Source organism: Equus asinus, chromosome 13, assembly GCF_041296235.1.
Source record: "Equus asinus isolate D_3611 breed Donkey chromosome 13, EquAss-T2T_v2, whole genome shotgun sequence".
NCBI classification, from domain to species: Eukaryota; Metazoa; Chordata; class Mammalia; order Perissodactyla; family Equidae; genus Equus; species Equus asinus.
In genome coordinates, this window is record NC_091802.1 from 50,888,457 (window position 1) to 50,908,767 (window position 20,311).

The 20,311-nt window shown below is 43.0% G+C and overlaps 1 protein-coding gene across 4 annotated transcripts in view; it reads left to right on the forward strand.

Annotated features, from left to right (window-relative positions):
- The window catches only part of MAP2K6 (mitogen-activated protein kinase kinase 6), a 117,206-nt gene that overhangs the window by 24,951 nt on the left and 71,944 nt on the right, over positions 1–20,311 (forward strand). The window contains exon 1 of one of the 4 annotated variants that reach the window (XM_014839664.3): positions 538–619. The exons of the other annotated variants lie outside the window; for them this stretch is intronic. Within the exon in view, the coding sequence (XP_014695150.1) occupies positions 610–619 (10 nt within the window). The 5' untranslated portion in view covers positions 538–609. Of the gene's footprint in view, positions 1–537; positions 620–20,311 lie in introns of those variants that run through there. 4 annotated transcript variants of the gene reach the window in all.

Below are 20,311 nucleotides of genomic sequence, written 5' to 3' on the forward strand. Positions count from 1 at the left end.
ACCTCATGAAGGTCTCTCTTCCTTATTTTGAGATATTTATACTATCTACTTCAGTTTCAAATGTATCAATCTTAGCTTTAGTTCATTAAAATATGTGCTGTGTCCCATTGCATAAGAAATCAAATAGGTGCACACACACCTAAGGAGTTAAGAGCTTAAGCAAGAAAAATATGTTGCTTATTTTTTACCCTGCAACAAAGGTATTTTGGGCATGTAGCATGTTGTCTTAGCAGCTGCTGCCTCCTTTACTGTTAGATTAGCTTTCATTGCTTTCATCTCTTCTGGTGATTAATGGAAACTGGGGTGGGGGGCGGGCAGATCTATCACTTTGCCTAAGAATATCAAGTTTATATAATTGAGCCAGTAATTGACAGTTTACTGTTAAGCGGCAGAGCTCCAGCATTCTCCTAGGGCATGAGAACACAGTACAAGGATACAGCTTGGATTTACGTTAGTCAACAAGTTTTTTGAGTGACGCACAGGAAGCTTAAACTCTACTAAGTGCTTAGAGATTGAATTGCTGGATTAAGAATCGTGTTACCGGGCTAAATCAGTAGTAGCAAGACTGGCTGAGCCGAGTTACTTTCTCTACTTCAGTTTCTTCCACCAATGTTTACAGGTATTTCCTATGTACCAGGTGGCTCATGTGTATTAGCTCTTGACGCCTTTATTGCTAACCTATTGGGTAGGTGGTCTCTCTCTTTTGCAGGTGAGGATACCAAAGCTTTGGGAGGCTGAGTAATTTTCTTTGAGGTCATGGAGCTAGTTAATAGCAGGGTAGGGATGCAAACTTAGATCAGGGGCGCTGTGGAAGCCCTCAGCCTAATTACCTCTTCTTATCCACTGCCTTTCCAGCATCATTTTAGCACTCGGCACAGACGCTGAAATACACACTTTAATGCCTCTTCCACCCATATACAGTGGCTGTGTTTTGAGCTTATTGGGGAATGGGTGCTTGAAAACACAATTGCTAGACTTCACAATGATTTTTTTTAGAGATATTGCATTATGCAATTCTGTGAAGTAGTCATTGAATTGGATACTTTTAGTGGGTTCGATGACGTGGGTGATTTATGTAACTTCATATTTTATTATAATCTTTGTTTCCTACATACAAAGGAGTCATAGGTAAAGCTCAGTTTGGGAAATGGAATTTGATGGTTGTACTGAAGGCAGTTTAGTAAACAGATAGGGACTGGAAGAGGGAGGAGATGAAGAAAGGAAGAATTAGATCGATGATTTCATTTGGGGCCAGTGGGGGCTTTCAGAAGGGTGAGCATTAGCTGACCAGAGGGGAGTCAGTTAATGAAGCCATACAGGAGTGAGCAGGAGGCCAGGATGCGAATCCCCAGCAGGGAGCCAGGCTAGGGAGACTTGCAAAAGAGACTGGGCTGAGGCCAGGGAAGTGCGGACCTGCCAGACTGTTGAGGTCAGTTGGCAGACAGGGCCCTATCGGCCTGAAATTGAGAGACTGCATCTGGAACACAGCAGAAAGAGGACCTCGTGACTCTTAGGGTAAGGATGAAGGGAAATAAATCAGCCTAGGACTGAAATGGGGAGACATCTTTGAATGCCTCTTCCATCAGTAAGCCATGACAAACTCACCTAAATATTGTTATGGCATATCTCTAATTTGTCTTGCTGTTTTGAATTTATATCCCCTACCAAAATATCAAGCAATGGCTCAATTATCTAGCCCTGTAGGGAAATAGTCTCAGAGCATTTTTTTTAAAGTAAAGTTTAGTCCTTCAAGCACTGAGATCTAATTTAACCCTGTTTTTCATGAAACTCTAAAAGTCATTGTCTTTTCTTATTGTCACTTAAATGTAGGCTAACTTTTATTTAAGAAATATGGCCATCTTGCTGGTCTGGAGAGCACGGAGGGCCCATGGGAGGTTGCTAAGGTGCAAGGCCTCTCTGTTCCCAGCTGCCGGGTGCCTCGGGGGCCTCCCCATTGCTGTCCTGCTGCCTTTGCAGCAGAGTGTCGCCATCCTGGCCCCGCTCCAATTGCAGCCACTGCCGGCCAAGGCTCTTTCCATTCTGCATTGTATTTTTCTTCGGCTTTTTTCCTCCGCCACATCTCCACTCTCGGCCCTTGTGGTTTCCTTCTTTAGCCATCCCCGGGGAACGAGAGGGTCCATCCTTCTGGGCAGGGATCGCACTGTTTGCAGGGCCCGTTGTCCTCTTGGTGCTTGGCCTCATCTTGGCTCTTTCCAGCATTGCTCAGAGCATTTGTTTTCATTGCTGGCGCTGGAGGTGCTGCTTTCCTTTCCTTTTTTGCCTCTCGTTGCTTCTGTCCTTGGGGTTCACGACTTTTCCACGTGGTGAAGTTGCTAAAAGAAAGGCTCCCTTGATCACTGAGGTCTTGCTAGGTGTTGCAGGGCTGGCGGAGTGGAGCTGTTGCAGGTGGCTGGCCGTGCGTGCTGTGCCAAGGTCTAAGGCAAAGGCCGGGCTCCCAGGTTACAGGCTTTGAAAGGGACATCATGAAACCTGTGATGACAGTGGTGAAAAGTTATAAAGGAGCTCGTTTTCTTCTTCACTTAGCGTGATTAAGAGCATGGATTTTGGAACCAGGCTGCCTTGGTTCAAATCCTGGCTCTTCTCCTTAGTAGCTGTGTAGCCTTAGGCGAATTGCTTAATATCTTTGTTTCTTAATCTGTAAAATGGGAATAATACTAGTACCTTGGACATAGGACTGATGTGAGGATTCTGTGTTATATATGTTACATATATAAGATGCCATATATAATGTTATATATCAGAATATTGATAATTCATAATTATATATTATGTGTATGTAATATTATATGTAATATATATGTATATGTAATATGTAGTAATATATAATATAGTATGTATAGTATTATATTATATATAATATATATAATATATAGTAATATATATAGTATATAGTAATATATATTTATATATAGTATATAGCAATATATATAATATATAGTATATATAATATATAGTATAAACTATACATACATATTTAATATATGTAAGCCTTTAGAAGAGAGCTGGTATACAGCAAGCAAGTGCTATATGAGAGTTTATTTTTATTCTTTGCTTTTGTGGAGTTCTATGGGCGGAGGGAGTTCATTTTTGTTTTTGACTTAAAAACAAGGCTGGTTGATAGTCCTCAAACTCCCCTGCGTGGTTGGTGGTCATTTCTATTCTAATTTTACAGACGCAGTATTTTCCAAGTACTAGGCACTGAATGAGTATGTGTAGCTTGGTTTAAAGCTGCAGCACAGTAAGCACCTGGCTGACTTCAAGTCTGAGGCAGCAGCATGTGGAAAGGTTGGCCTCATGTTGCCTGGCCAGGAGGTAACTAGTCGGTGCACCTGCCCATCTCCTTGGGCCAGCAAATGTCCCTTTTGTTTTCAATGCTTCTCCGCTCCGTTCTGAGACTCCTTGGTTTAGGACGAAGCCTTAGAGGTGATGCTGTGGCCCAGCCTTCATCCATGCTTTGCCTCTCTGCAACCTCCTAAAGCTGGGGGACCGGGGATCAAACCCATTGCTCCAATTTGGGGAAATAGAGCACTTTTTCCTTGAGAGGTTTTTAAGATCTGTATTTCATGACAAAGTTGAGCTAAGAAGTGAGGCCAGATTTTTAGTTTATTCAAAAACATTTTGTGAGCACCTTCTGTGCCAGAAAAATGTAAATAAGACCCTACCCTCAGAGTAGTTACAGTCTAGTCCGTATGTGGTTTTGTAAACACACACACACACACACACATATATAATAAAATATAATAGGAACATTATGATAGGAAAGTATTTTTGGTACTTGTGGACCCAAAAGCGGGAGGATTCTGTTTAACCTTTGAGTGAAATAGTATGGGCAGGGGTGAATCTTGAAAATGTTTATGGAAGAGGTTTTATTTGTGCCGAATCCAAAACACTGAGTAGGTTTGCATGAATCAGACAGGGGAAGGAAGCGTATTCTAGACAGAGAAAGCAGCGTGATTAAGGGCACAGAACCTCAAAGCATGCTGGTGGTCTGAGAATTGCAGGAATTTGTCATGGCTGAAATGAAATATGAGTGAAGGAGAACAATGAGGATTAACAATAGTGAATGGTCAGGGGTTATCAGTGGCGTGCTGGAGCTGGCGTGTGTCTGATTCACGAGAGCCTTTTATTAAATTGCCAGTAATTTTGCCAGCTGGTTGTTAAATCGTTGGTAGCTTTAAGTCCACAGTGGTGGAAATATTTACACCATGGAAATTAGCAAATGTTACATATCAGGGCTTTTTTTCTCCCTAAAGAGTTGCTTTACCAGCACTCTACTGATTGCACTACCCTTGTATATGCCTCCCCAATAATTATTCTTTAGCATCCCCCAGTGTAGGCAAGGGGGAGCCAGTGCAGGATCGCTAGCAGGAGAGCAATATGATTAGACTTGTAATTTACTAAGATAACTCTGGGTCTTTGGCCCTGCCTCTCAGGAAACAGACCCAGAGAGAGAGATTTGCATGAAGGAGGTTTACTGGGGCGTGTTCTTGGGTCTAGCTTTTGAGAGGGAGCTAGTGAAACAGGATTGGGCGGAAGGAGGAGTTGAATGATGATGCAGCTGTAAGGCGGGTCCCACAGGGATGCTTTGGAGCTGGAATGGTTTATCAGAGTAGTCCCACCCAGAGGCACAGGGGTCAGGCATTTAAACACCTGCAGTCACTGGATGGAGGCTGGATGGAAGGGTACATAACCATCTCGAAGTGGCTCTCTTCAGCTGAGGTCACTCCCTGGAGAAGGCTCAGCAGGGGAGGGAGTGCCTCAGGCCTGGAGGTGATGCTGGGTGTTGCACCCCAGCATCCACATCACTTTGGTGGCAGTCTGGAGGATATATGAGCTCCCTGGGAGGTAGGTAGCAAGGACACGGGTTGAGAGAGTGGTATGGTAGTCCAGGTTAAAGATGATGGAGGGGCCAGCCTGAAGCTGAGTGGTTTAGTTCGCACGCTCCGCTTTGGCGTCCTGGGGTTCACTGGTTTGGATCCCAGGTGTGGACCTATGCACTGCTCATCAAAGCTATGTTGTGGTGGCCTCCCACACAGAGGAACTAGAATGACCTACAACTAGGATACACAACTATGTACTGGGGCTTTGGGGAGAGAGAAAAGAAAAAAAAAAAGAGGAAGATTGGCAACAGATGTTAGCTCAGGGCCAATCTTCCTCACACACACACACACACACAAAAGACAGTGAAGGCTTAAACTAACCTAGCAGCAATAGGGATGGAGGAGGTCGGAGGGTGGGGTAGGGCAACAAGTGGGAAGGGAGACTAGTTCCCCTAATGTGGTGGTTCTCAACTGAGGGCCGGTGCTGCCCCAGGGTACATTTGGCAACGTGTAGAAACATTTTTAGTTGTCATAACTTTGAAGCGTTGTGTGTCTTGTGTGTGCTACTGGCATCTAGAGGGTAGAGGTCAGGGATGCTGCCAAACATGCTATAATGCACAGGACAGCCCTCCATATCATAGAAGTATCAGGCTCCAAATATCAGGAGCACCGAGATTGATATGATGTTAGCAGGCCATGATGGTAGGAGTAAAGGAAGGGAAATGTGTGACACCTTCCTTCTCTGTTCCTGCCCTGGGGGTCTGAGTATTGAGTCCACAATTCAGTCCCAAGTTGCTAAAGTGAAGACAGTACTTTACTGATGGACAGAGAAAAGAACTTTTATCTTGTAAGCAAATATATATCATATTGTCTCTAAAGCCCTGCCTGTCTGCTATGAAAATTTTAATTCTAGGTAGCAATGGATTCTCAAGTCTTTCCCTTGTCTCCCTTCCAAACGATTAAATTAGAGCTTCAGTCTGTATTTAAATATACAGAGGCGAAAGCGAGCAAATAATAAAGGAGCCCTTAGAATCACCTTTGATTTCTGCTATCATAGTAAAATTTTGCAAAGAAATAGTAGAACTATGGGGATAATTTTAAAACGCATTGCCTAGGATTTCAGCAAAGTAGTAAAACAAATGAAAAAAATTAAATTTAATTAGGCAAAACCAGAAGGTGATAAGGGAGGTTTGAACTTAGGTTGCACAGAGCACTATGTAAAAGATCTTAGTCTATTTCTTTTTTTTTTGGAGGAAGATTAGCCCTGAGCTAACTACTGCCAATCTGCCTCTTTTTGCTGAGGAAGACTGGCCCTGAGCTAACATCCATGCCCATCTTCCTCTACTTTATACATGGGACGCCTACCACAGCATGGCTTTTTGCCAAGTGGTGCCATGTCCGCACCGGGGATCTGAACCGGCCAACCCCACGCCACCGAGAAGCGGATCGTATGAATTTAACCGCTGTGCCACCGGGCCGGCCTCAGTCTATTTCTTAACATTAGCATATTCACTCAAAGCAAATTGACAAGAGCTTTGATACTATTTTTTTTTTCTTGGCTGAAAGCTGGTTATTGCACAGAGTAACAGTCAGCCAGGTGCTCTGAGACATGCTGGTCAGAGCTGAGGAACGAATTCCAGCAGGCTGCAGCTGGGTGACTCCTGGAGACACTGTGAGTGCCCTTTGATGGGACTGACCAGGCAGAGCAGAGGTGTTTGGCAGGAGCAGAAGTGCAGATTTCTAGGCTGGGCGCTAGTGGGAGAAGTACAAAAGGGAGATCTGTTAATGCCTGGTACTAGAATGCTAGATTATAGGCTTGAGCAGTGGTCTGAGAACTTTTTCTGTAAAGGGCCAGATGTTAGGTTTTGTAGGCCATATGGTCTCTTTTGCACCTCTGCTGTTTGTAGTGTGAAAGTAGGCAGATAATATGTAAATGATGAGAGAGCTGCATTCCAGTAAAAATTTACTTACCAAAACGGGTGGCAGGCCAAATTGGGTCCACGGGCAGTGGTTTGCTGACCCCCAGACTAAGGTTTTGAGGAGCTGGGTGCACTTAAAAAAACATGATTTTCATGTGCTGTTTAAAGAAGGTGAGGATATGGAGGCATAAGTACGACTCTAAGATTCATGACTTAGGGGGCCAGACTCATTTTCCTTTTTTTTTTTTTAAAGATTGGCACCTGACCAGCAACTGTTGCCAATCTTTTTTTTCCTTTTTCTCCCCAAAGCCCCCAGTACGTAGTTGTATATTCTAGTTGTAGGTCTCTCTGGTTGTGCTATGTGGGACGCTGCCTCAGTGTGGCCTGACAAGAGGTGCCATGTCCACACCAAGGATCCGAACTGGTGAAACCCTGGGCCGCCGAAGCGGACCATGGGAACTTAACCACTCAGCCATGGGGCCGGCCCCACACTCATTTTCTTTCTTTAATTTTAGTTCCTTTCTCCTGGCCATCTCTCTTCTTCCTTTAAATAATTTACAATGTGCATATATATGGATTTTTTTTAAATTTGAGTTTCTTCTTGATTGATAATCATTGATCCCCTGTTATTTCTTAGAAGCGTTAAATAGTGGGAAGAGCTTTTTCTAGTCCTCTCACTTAGCCCTTTGTAAATGCAATTTAGTTATTTTTCTCTTGGGTGTAGCTCTTTAATTACATTTTCTTCTATTTGCCATTGACCTTGGGTCAGTGGTTCTCAACCTTGACTGTATATTAGAGTCACCTGGGGAACTTTTAGACATCCCAGTGCCCAGGCTGCCTTTGAACCAATTAATCAAAGCTGTAGGGATAGGCCCAGCCATCATTATATTTTAAAGCTCCCTGGGGACTCCGCTGTGCAGCGAGGTGAAGAACCACTGCTTTGGATTTAAAGGAGAAAAAAATGTCCTCAACAGTTGCTTTAGATGCTGAAATGACGAGGGAAATTTAACCTGTGTAGGTAACCCTTTGTGGCCCACCAGTTATAACCATGAAAATAGGACTTTTCAGATTTTAAGGGCTGTATTCAGACAAACTTATTTCCCAGGGACACGGTAGAGACTCTTTGTTGTGGTTTGGTAGAGGCAATAAAAGAAAGATCAGGAAGCTATTGTGACTTGGCTGATGTCTATATTTCTAGCCAGAAGCACTTTTTCCATCAACGAGTACAGTGACAGCCCTGGAGCTTGGTGAAAGCTTCCAGGTTCCAGTGATTAAGTCATTATCCACAGAAGCCAGTCTGACCAGAGTAAATGATCAAGACAGATGTTCTGACTGGGTCCAGAAGGAATAACCTTCTAACATCGTCATGGGCGCGTACATATTTGATGATATTTCTTAAAGGAAACCTAATTGACCAAGCTAAAGGTGATTTTTGTTTAAGGTATGGAGACATAGAGCAATTCAAAAAGTAAATTTAAGGAAGTGGTATAAAGGCATGTTGAAATTAATTTGAAAATATAGATGTAGAGATAATATTTTGTGGGTAGGGACATTTTTAAAGGGATCCGACAGCATTTTGTTCACAAACATTGTTTTTTTCATTTTACAAATGGAAGATTCTAACCTTGTGACGCTGGGATCACTCAAGTATTTAATATTCGAGGCTAAATTTCAAAGATTTAGTGCTTTGTGTCCTAAGCAAGAATTGGAGAATCATGATTTAGGGGGCTGGGGGTGGGCCGGGAGGTAGCCTACGATGTTCTGAAGAGTTTTCCAGCTGGGAGCAAAGGGTCTAATGACTACTGCAGCTTCTCAGGTTCCATTATACTAGAGATGTGAGAGTTGCTTCTTTTATTGAGGGGTGATGAAAATTCAATGGGATCCTGGCCACTGTAAGTAACTGAATACCCAACAAAAATGGTTGCAACAATAGGGGTTTATCATCCCCTCTGCAAAGATACCTGGAGATGCACCATTGTTCTGGGGTTGGTTAATTCGGTAATTTAGCCATGCTCTGGCTTTGGATGGTATCCCTTCCATTCCTGATTCCCTTGGCTTTTTCTTCCAGGTCACAGGATGGCTACCTTAGCCCTTTTAAGGATCATGATGTAACATGACAACATCAAAAGGCAGGAAGAGAAGGGGGCATTTCTCCCCTGGGTCTTATTATTTTTATTTTAATCAGGAAGGAAAAGCTTTCTAGGAGCTTCCAGCAGACTTCCTCTCAGGTTTCAAACCTGAAGCCAAAAGCTATGTTACTTGTTCACCTTCAAACCCATACTGGCAAAAGGGGTTCCTGTGGTTAGTATAAACTATGGGTTAGCAAACTTTTTCTGTAAAGAGCCTGATTGTCAAGATTTTGGGTTTTGTGGGCCACATATGGTCTCTGTTCCATATTTTTCTCTTTCTTTTCTTAACCCTGTAAAAATGTAAAAACGATTATTAAATCTAGGGTTGTGTGCCAGGCATAAACTAATCAATTGCATTTCCTCTCCTGAGGCTGGCGAGGGGTCCACCATCCCTGCTCACATTGCCACCCATTTTCTGAACAAAACTGTGATTTTGTTAGCAAATTGAGTGGGCAGCCAACTGTGTTTGCCTCAATATCTAATTTGTAAAATCGTTGTAATGATTATTAAATGAGATAACTAAATAAAGCAAATAATGTAGTTCTGGGCACATCATAGGCCCTGACCAATAAGAGCTACTTACGTAATTATTGTTGTTTCGTTCTCTGTTCTTGTATTCCTGTTTCACTCCTACAGAATTCTGTCATCTAAACTTCTCTCATATATGTGTGTGGAATTCTGATTAGATCATAATAAAACCTTATTTGGTGATTTTTAGTTGGTTCAGTTTTCCTCTATTGTGGGGAAGTGTGGCCTCTAAAGTCCATATCTTGTCCAGTTATACAAAATTTTAAAAGTAATTTGGAATGGGTAATTTGATGAAGAAAAATTGGGATATGAATTCTGAGGACTTCAGTAGCCCTTTAATTGGAATGGGGCTATTATTCTTATTATGTTAGTCAGCTTAGACGAGGTAACAAAAATCCCCAAATCTCAGTGGCTTAACACAAGAAAAATGTTATTCCTTGCTCATCCTACATGTCCCGGATGAATCAGCAGGGAACCCAGTCCACTCAGGGCCTCCGTGACCCAGCATAATGGAGGCCCCACCACTGGATAGTTGCACCATCTGGCAAAAATGGTCTTGCCAGTCTCCATGACAAGGGAAAGGGGGCGACTGGAGAATAGCTCCTGAGCTTCTCGCTGCCTCAGCCTGGAAGTGACATATTTCACTTCTCATATTTCGATGTGATCACATGGGTCAATCCAACTGCAAGGAAGCCTGGGAAATATGGGGGAACAAATGGAATATTGGATGAGTATTGCCATCCCTTCCACAATCCCACTGCTTATTCATCCTCGAAGGAGAGAAGTGTTGAAGTTGTACCATTACAACACTGGTAGTTCCTAGTACTTTACCTTCTAGCTTGTCTTAAACTCTTGTTTATCACATTCGCTTTTTTCTTTCTTTTTTATATTTTTAGGTTATATTCTTCTCTTTTCCCGTGCCTTTTTGTTTTCTTATACAGATTAGAATCTTGTCAGTAGTTTCTAAATGTCAAAATGAATGAATTAGGAAATGATAGGTGTGAAAGGTGTATCATAATTGGCTTACTGCAGTATGAAAGTTCAGTAGGATTTATCATTCCAAGGTCAAAAGTACCTTCTTTTGGCCTTTGAATATTCCTCTAACCAGTGAGTACTTGAATGGGAATGATGTTGCTCCCTAGAGTATATCAGTATCCTGGGAGATTTCTATCGCCCTGATGTCAGAACCATGTCCTCGGCAAAGCTTAACTCTTGAGTTGTCCCAATACCCCCGAAACTTTGCATTGAAGAGGCCCATCCTCACTGTTAGTGTTAACTCTGGAGGTCTACACCCGTGGGTCTTGCCAGTTTGCCAGTTGTTGTTAGTAGCTCTGTCCTGCTGCTACCCCCAGATTTCCACCTGGCTTTCTTCCCATTGTTGGAATACTCCTTTACTTTGCATAAGAAAATGCCCAGTGTCTGGGGCCGGTGCAGTGGTGTAGTAGTTAAGTTTGCTTGCTCCGCTTCTGTGCCTGGGGTTCCACGTTCGGATCCTGGGCGTGGACCTAGCACTGCTCTCAAGTCACACTATGGTGACATCCCCCATGACACTGTGGTGACATCCCACATGAAGCAGAGGAAGATTGGCTACAGATGTTAGCTCAGGGCTAGTCTTCCTCATCAAAAAAAAAAAAAAAAAAGCACAATGTCTCTGAGTTTCAGGAAAAAGAAAAAGAAGGTTTTGTTTACATCTGTTGCCTTTTCTAGTAATTGTCCCATTTCTCTGCGGGCAGCACTTCTTTCAAGTGTAGTGTTGCTGCTGTCTCCATTTCTCTGCACCCACTCATCTCTTAGTGCCTGCAGTCTATCTTCTCCCCCCATTTCTTCACCAAAACTCTTCATGCAAAAGTCACCAGGGACTTCTTTATTTTCATATTCACTGACCTTTTGGAGTGTTTTACAGAAAACCTCTTAGAGGTTGGCAACCTTATAAAAAATCATGTATTATGGTTCTAACCTGCTTTGCTGGTGTGCAAAGTTGAGTGTGAATGTCAGCCTCTAAGCCAGGGAGAAATTGGACTTTACTGTCTCTTTACTTGCCAACCCCAGGGTAGGAAAGTAGTCAGTCACTGAAGGTTTTTATACTTAAAAACATGTTTTACAAATTCAGGTTTACTGCAGGGTTGGTTTTCTTTTTTTTGCGTTAAGCAAGTTATTTTTATTTCTAATTCATTTAATTAATGAATTTCTTCAGATAAATGATTGCCTATGTTATTCTTGTGATGTTTATCGTTCTGTAATTGATTCTGACTTCTCTAATTGATTCTCCTTTGTTTTGTAGAATACACCCCTATTTGGAATAGCTAAATAAGTCATTGTCTTCCCTTTGAGAACAAGTAAACTAAATCTTTAAAATTCAGTGGAAGGGGAAGTACTCAGATTGAAAGGAAATACGATAAGAATGCCCTGACTGAAGGACATCCTTCCCCCAAAAATAACCCCCTCCTCCTTTTCCTCCTCCCTTCCTCCCTCCCTTCCTCCCTCCCTCCCTCCCTTCCTTCCTCCCTCCCTTCCTTCCTCTCTCCCTCCCTCTCTCCCTTCCTCCCTCCCTTCTTCCCTCCCTTCCTCCCTCCCTCCCTTCCTCTCTTCCTCCCTTCCTTCCTCTCTCCCTCCCTCCCTTCCTTCCTCCCTCCCTTCCTTCCTCCCTTCCTCCCTTCCTCCCTCCTTTCCTCCCTCCCTCCCTCCCTTCCTCCCTCCCTTCCCTCTTTCCTTCCTTCCTTCCTTCCTTCCTCCCTCCCTCCCTTCCTCCCTCCCTCCCTCCCTTCCTTCCTCCCTCTCTCCCTTCCTCCCTCCTTTCCTCCCTCCCTCCCTCCCTTCCTCCCTCCCTCCCTTCCTTCCTTCCTCCCTCCCTCCCTTCCTTCCTCCCTCCCTCCCTTCCTTCCTTCCACCCTCCTTTTCTCCCTTCCTCCCTTCTACGCTTCCTTCCTCCCTCCCTCCCTCCCTCCTTCCCTCCCTTCCTTCCTCCCTCCCTTCCTTCCTCCCTCCCTTCCCTCTTTCCTTCCTTCCTTCCTTCCTCTCTTCTTTCCTCCCTCCCTCCCACCTTTTTTTCCTCCCTCTCTTTTCCCTTCCTTCTTTCCTTCTCTTTTTGACTTATTCAGCACACACATTCCAGGCAGTACATTAGGCCCTGGGGATAGCGCCATGAAAGGAACATAGCCCCTTGCCTTTAAGGTGCTAACAGTCCAGCAGGGGCAGTCTTGTCATCAAATAAGTAAAACAATTTGCTAAACATCCAGGGAAGGTGAGAGTCCAACAGCAGGGGAGGGAGTGATGAAGATGGGGCAAGTGGAGAGCTGGCAGCGAATCATAACAGGAGGGATCGTGCCTGAGCTGAATCTTGAAAGGTGAGCAGGCGTCCTACAGTTAGGATGGTGGAGGCAGAAGTTTTTCAGGCACTGCAGCTGCGTGAGTAGCACTCCTCCAAGGTGTGAGATTACCTGGCATAGCTGATGTGTCCTGCGGGAGTATTGAGAGAGGAGGCTGGGGAAGTAGGATGAGCAAGAGGGAGCACAAGTCTGGATTTTGATGTGGGAAGTATCATGACTGTGCATCTGTGACAGCTACAAGGACCGTGGATTGAAGAAGTGCAATTCTGAAGGATGGTGATGTGGGCTCAGTGAGCCGGGGAGTCGAAAGAAAGATTTCTTGGACTCTCAAGGTCTGGTGGTAGTGCTCCTTTATTCAGAGAATAGCATGGGGAAAGGACCCATGGGCAGTGAAGAGCTGCAATGTGTTGAGGGTTAGCACTAAATTTATAAGGCGTAGGTATGTGGCTTATTTTTACTAGACAAAGGAAAGATCATATAAAAATTCATTAAAATGGTATCAGTGTAGGTGGGGTCTGGTTATTGTGTGGTCATATAACTTTAGATATGAATCGAGTCGTACAGATTGGCATGTATGCCAGGATGCCTTGGGCTTCTCTCCCTGGGGTGGCCTTGCTCCACATCAGATGGTAGGTCAGTATGGAGACCAGTGCAAAGTCTAGCTGAGACTTGATAGACTGGGGTTCAGTATTGAGAAGTTGTCTGTGGTCATGGAAACCTTGACACTCCCAAGGGAGAGAATAGGCCAAAGATGGAATCTTAGGTCAGGTCAGTCTTGGGTGAGGAGGCATAAAGAAGAGTTGCTTAGACAACGAAGTAGGAGCGAAACCTGTGTCGTACAAATTTAAAAATGCTCATTACCTTTTCCAACTAGTTGTAAGAAAGTCCTTTTTTTATAATGATACAGCTTGTGTTCCCTTATTTCTTCACCCTCTGGAGTAACTCAGAACAAATGTGCTGCTCTTTCAACGTGGCAGCTCTTGAAATGATTGGAAGAATGCTCGCGTGATTTCCCTTCATCTTTTACTCTCTGGTTACACACTCCCTGTTGTCCCCACCGGTCCATATATGACATTGTTTCTAAACCACTTACCTGCCCTGCTGGCACGGCCAGCAGCATGTGGTCGCAGTGAGATGGAAAGAATGAGGGAAATGACTTCCCCTTGTCTTCACTCCTTCCTCCTTCTGCAGACGCTTCTTTCTTCCAATGTTTACAGCCAACTCTGTGTGAGTTGTTCGGTCAATGAGCCGGAGGGGTGGAAGAGACAGCCTTGGGACCGCTGAATAGCCTTGCTTTGTCTAGAGGCATGTTTTTCTGACTGTTTATGGTGCCTGACAGGGTCGTTTTTGTTCTGGAGAGAGCTGGTTTGAGAAAGCAGGCTGCTGAGAAAGCTGCGGGGCTCCACTTCCCTCTGGGCTATCTCCAAGGCCCTCCCGGAGAGCTGCGATTTAGCATCCCGAAGGTGCCCCTTGCTCAGCAGAGGTCATCTGAGGCCTCTGCATCCTTGTCCCAAGTCAAGTCTGATAGAGAGGGGAAGGGAACTGTGGCCAACTTCACTAGCTTAATAGTAGTCAGGAAGGAGCCTAGGCCAGCAACATTCCATTTTACTCGTCAATCACACATTACCAAAAAAAAAAAAAAAAAAGCATCTGTGTACCACTTTTCATAACTTTTCCTCCACGGTTGGCAGCCAGATTGCTTTCTTTTGCAGAAAACACGCTGTCAGTTTTAGTTAGAATTTATGTGTAGAAATTTGAAAGGAGGCAATTTGGAAGGGAAGATGAAATTAGGGAGGTTTTCAGTTCGCATTTGGAATGAATCACACACATTTGGGATTGTAATGTGCAAACAATGCTGAATTTTCCTTCTCAGGCCTTCCGGCTTTCTCTCATACCTCTGGGCACATTGCAGAATCCTTTACAGGCAGGCTTTGAATATAGCAGGGGGAGCATCGGCCAAGAGAACTGAGAGCCTCCGCCTCAGTCTGCAGGGAGCAGGTTAGCATCTCCTCTATCTTGGACATGGATTCTGGTCAGCTGATTTGGGTAGTAAGTACATTCCAGCAGTGAAGAGATGCTTCGCTGGTCTCTGTGGGTTCCAAAATATGCAGGCTTCCATAAAATGACAGGAGAACACAATGTGCCATTGAATGCTACTGGATTTGTGTTGAGCCATCTACATTATCCCTTGAGGGTCATGACAAAGGTGGTTTCTTCAAGTGGAATTCTTCAAGTGGAAAGTCTAAAGAGCTTTAGGCTCAGGTCCCAATTCTACCCTATATTAGTTTGACGGCCTTGAGTAAAGTTATTAACCACTCTGAACTATAGTTTTACCTTCTTTATGTCTCTATGCCATGGATATTTTTGCCCTGCATATGTGACCCTGCATGATTGAGTCCCAGCCTGATTTCCGGGTCTGTCCTGCACTGTTGTCCTTCGTGTAGTCTGGGCTTCTGCTAGACTTTCCTCAAGTCCCTCGCACGTCCCCACCTCCATGCTCTTGTGCTTACTATTTTCCTCCTTCTTGCCCTTAGAATGTTCTTTTTTCCATATTTGCCTTAAGACGTCATGTTTCTAAGATTTAGCTCAAATGCTATCTTGCGGATAGAGTTTTCCCAAAGACTCTTACCATTCAGGAATATATGGTGAACAATGTACAGAAATGATATGATGTCTGATATTTGCTTTAAAGAAGTCCCGTGTAGGGGGGTATAGATTAAGCAAGACTAGCTAAGAATGGATAATTGTTTCATCTGGGTGATAGGTACGTAATGGTTCATTATATTGTTCTCTTCTGTGTATGTTGAAAATTTCTTCTAATAAAAAGCAAAAAAAAAAAAGTTTTCTTAGTTGCCTAAGCCAGAGGTGATCTCTCCCACACATGTTTGAAACCTCCTTATGGTAGATCCTCTGACATCTACTTCCTGTTGAGGATCCGGCGTAGCTCAGTAGTTAGAGGACCATGCATCCTGATTTGCCCAGGATAGCCTTGGAATACTCCTTTGTCCTGTGTTCCATCTGATTTAGCATTTACCCCATATTTTTAAAAATGAAGTATTTTTATTTAATAGTTGCATTAAAATAAGCCAGGATGGGTTTATAGACCGCTTTGTACTTCCAGCTTCTGCTGTGATCTCTGTTAGAATGTGAGATGTCAATACAGTGAGTAGAATTTTGTGTTAATGCACAGATATCCAAAAGACCACCAGCAACCACTTCTCTCTCTTTTCCTTCCCTGTCATGGGGAACATGCAGGGTGCTTGCTAACTGATAAAACAAAGTGGTCAGCGTTGGCTAGCTCCTTCCAGTCTTAGGTGGTGGTGGTGGAAGTATTTGACGGCACAGGCTGCTCTTGCTGAGCATGAGGGATACCAGCCATTTGGGCTGTGAGACCCAGTGTTAAAGGCTTGGTGGCTATGAGGATGTGAACATGTGCCAAGAAAAATAAATCTACTCAAGTCATTTAAAAATGTTCAGATAATCAATATGAAGTATTTTTCTACATTTTGCTTTAATGTGAATATGTACGTGTGTAAGTACCTATATATTTTAATCTATTTAGAAAGAATTTCATTTTCAAAATAGCTTTCAGTGAGTTTGCATTGTATAGGTTCATGACTATAATGAAACCAATCTGTTGATCAATAAATAAATGTTTAAAATATTGTGTAATTTTTATTATTATTCGTACCATCTTTCACTCACAAAAGTGTCCCTGTTTGGTTGATAAAGTACATACTTAATAGTTGAGAAAATAGACTATGAAATTACACTTTTGACTCCAGCTCCCAAAGGTGGAGCATTTGAACTAGTTCCCCTTAGGTCTCAGTTTTCTCATCTGTAAAATGGAGATGGTGGTAGTTGATTATAGAATTTTCATAAAGATTGTCATCACATGTATAATATTTAATATAATGCTTTCCCTATTATACACACTCACTGCTTCTAATTATTTTTATTTGGTAGCTTTTTATCCTCTCTACTGGATTATATGCTCAGTTAAGAGAGGAAATGTTTTATTTATTTTTAAAGACCTCCACAGAGCCTGATACCTAATAGCTCCTTGATAATATTTGTGGATTGAATGAATGAATGAATGAATGGTGATAGATGGCTCTTTTAAATGACTGGCACCAGCTGGAGCGATGCAAGTTGCAATCTGTGTATATGAGGCTGAGCACTGGCTATGCAGGAATTCCAGTTTCATCCTGTCCTTATTGGAACCCCAGTTGGGCCAACTGAACTGACCACCTCAAACACCACATCTTCAGTAAAATGAAGTTGCTGCATTCTATAGATCTGCAAGTTGCAGCCTGCCCAGTTACTTCTCTTTTTAAAATTTTTTACTGTCCTCCTGCGTTTTCTAGCAAAAGCAACCTGGTTTGACCTTTACGCCTCAGCACAGGCGAAATTTCTGCATTTTGCTTTAAGATTGCCAGTGAATGTGCATTCATTCAGCAAACGTTTGTTCAACAACCTCCCATATGCTTGGCAGCAGGTTGAAAGAAGAAAGGGCCCCCCTCCATGCTTCCTCATCACTGATTTTGCTAATTGCAAAGGTGACGAGTAGGGGACATAGCGGGAAGATTTGCCCATCCTGGTGATGCTTCTCAGTGCGCCTCATTCCTCTCAGCCTTTTTCTCCTCTCCATAGAAATATTTTGATCTCCTCTTTCCGCCCCCGCTTCCAGCTCTTCTCTGCCTCTTATGTTGAAGGCGTTTTATAAACGAAAGAGATCAAAAATGTAAGAGGATGTCTGTATTGTTACTTTTATTATGATCTCAGCTTTCCCAGCAGGTGTCTAGATTGTCCTTCCCATCCCTCACTTCTGTTCCTCTGCAGATTCTTTCTGGAATCCATTTCTCAAGCCATTGGTGCCACATCCCCTCCAGTGGTTTGAAACTGGGAAAGACCTCGTATTCCCTGTCAGAGCAAAAGTGGAAAGCGGGTGCTTTTAGCATTCCCAGTTGAAATCTCACAGCATTTGCTCATAGAAACAGATTATACTTGGTGCATGGTTTTAATGTGTTATTCACAGGACTGATAACCTGATCTGCCACAACCTCAGTTTCCTCATCTTTAAAGATCTATGATTCGCTTATGCTGTCAGTTAAATGGGCATTTCATGGGTGTGTGTAGGACACTCCCTACTGAAATATTGTGTATCTGTGAAAATATATTAGAGTTTTAGCTAATCAGATCAACAAGTGAACTTCTGATATGCCGTCTGTTTGTTAACGTAGATTCTGCCGTGAATCTGTTAAAGGTAATACCAATAAAGCAGAAAAATGCATCCTAATATGTATTTGGATTACGATAAAAATGACTCATGAACTGGTCACTTTACTGGACACACTATCCTTCTGGTCAGTGCTTTACTTGAAGCTGGGTGTTATCTCTTCATACCTGCAAACCAGGCAGGGATAAAGGGGGTCTCAATAAGGTAATTTATATGGGATTAAGTAAAGGAAGAGTTATCATATATGATGAACTATATAAGAAGAGACTAGAAAACGTTGGAATCTGTGTACCAATACTTCTCAGGGAGAGATCCTGAGCTGGTGTTGACTCTAATACTTAAAAATATCTGATTGGTCTGTTCTGCAGGCATCACAGCCATTTGGTGTTCCTGGGCTGATGTTTGTTAGGAAGTGGGCCTTCTGCAGCCAGGAAGGTTTGAGATGATCAAGTAGGAAGAAGTGGGAGGAAAGGGGGTTGTATAGAGCCTCTGAAATGCCGTTGTGGTGAGTTTCCTTTCATTGTGTATTGATTGGTTCTTCTAGAGGAAGGCTCTGGACTGAGTCCCTTTTCATTTTCACTGCTGCTGGGTCGACTATTAAACAATGGTTTTAGACTTGGACTTTTTATTGAGACAACTGGGAACATCCTGGAAATACTATAAAATGTTATATATACTATAAAAATGTTAATATGCACATATCTTTATATAACAATAACTCTCAAATCTTGGTTCTCCGTCCAATCCTTTCTTTGAAGCTTTAGCTTTGAATAGACAGTTGTTTGATGAATTTCTTTACCTGGATGGTCACTCAACCTCACTCTACTCCAAACCAAGCTCATCCCTTCCCATCTCCCCAGATTTGCTTCTCCTGTGTTCCTGTTCTCAGTTGGTACCTGCCATTGCCCCTAGGAGGACCTATTCATTATAATTTAGTTTTCCTCCTCTCTGTCTTTACTGTTACTGGTCAAGTCCAGGCTCTTCTCTTGTTTGGACCTCTGCAGTAATCTCAATCAGTTTTCCTGCCTCCAGTCTTGTTCTCCATCTCGATCCACTCTCCAGCTGCCACCAGAATGGCTAAAGAAGTAAGTAATTCAGCAACTATTTACGGGCCATTCACTCTCTTTTCAGGGCTGAGGATAAAACAGTGAACTAATCACTGTTTCTGCTCTCAGGAAGCTTATTTTCCAGTGCTGAAGACCAGCAAAGCCGTGTACACAGACAAACAATTAACATGTTTATAAGCTGTATTGTATCACAAAGGATACAAACAAGGATTTGAGATGGAGTATAGAAGGGTGGACATACTTTTCATAGTGTAGACAAGCGAGTCTCCCCTTGATGATAACATTTAAGCTGAGATCTAAAGGATGAGAAGGAACTAGAATGGAAAGAGGTGGAGAAATAAATGTTCTGGGCAGAGAAGACAGTTTGTACAAAGACCCTGAGATGCAGAAGAGCTTTATGGGCTCAAAGACCCGAAAACTAGAAGAGAATGATTAATGCACAGAGCCATCAAAGGAGAATAATTTAACATGGCATCAGAGAAATGGGCAGGAATCATATCACACAGGGCCTTGTAGGCTATAGTAAGGAGTTTGTTGTACTCTAAGTTCAATGGGAAGCCATCGAGGAATTCTAACACTTTTATCCAATTTACATTTCACTCTTGCTCTTGCTTTCTGGATCCTGGGTCCAGAGGAGGATGAAAGAGAAAGTATGGAGATGAGGTAGGAGGTTGTTGCAGAAGTCCAGGTAAAAGATGATGATGGTGTAGACTAAGGTGTTAGCAAGAGAGATGGAGAAAGATGGGTAGATTTGGAATAACTTTTGGAGATAAAATCAATGAGATCTCTATTGGATTAGACATGGGGACAAAAGAATGGGAAGAGGTTAAGGATAGCTGGTTTGAACAACAGGGTGGAAGGGTCATCTATTGAGATGAAGAAGATTGTGACCCTTCTGTCTTCCTCTTCCACTTTTAAGGACTCCTGTGATTAGATTGGGCCCACCCAAACAATCCAATTAATCTCTTCATCTCAAGGTCGGTAACCTTAAACACATCTGAAAGATTCCTTTTGCCATGTGAGGTAACATATCCACAGGTTCTGGGCAGTAGGGTGTGGACGTCTTTGGAGGATGGGCATCATTCTGCCTACCACAGAGATTGTGTAAAATGAGAAAAGTCTCCACAGAGGTAGTTAGTGACCTTGACAAAAACGTTTTCAGGAGTATGATGGCAAAGGAGAGCCATATCATGGTGGGTTGAGCAATTAAAGGAGAAGTTAGGAAGTAGAAACAATGTAGTGTGTAAACAGCTCTATAGAGA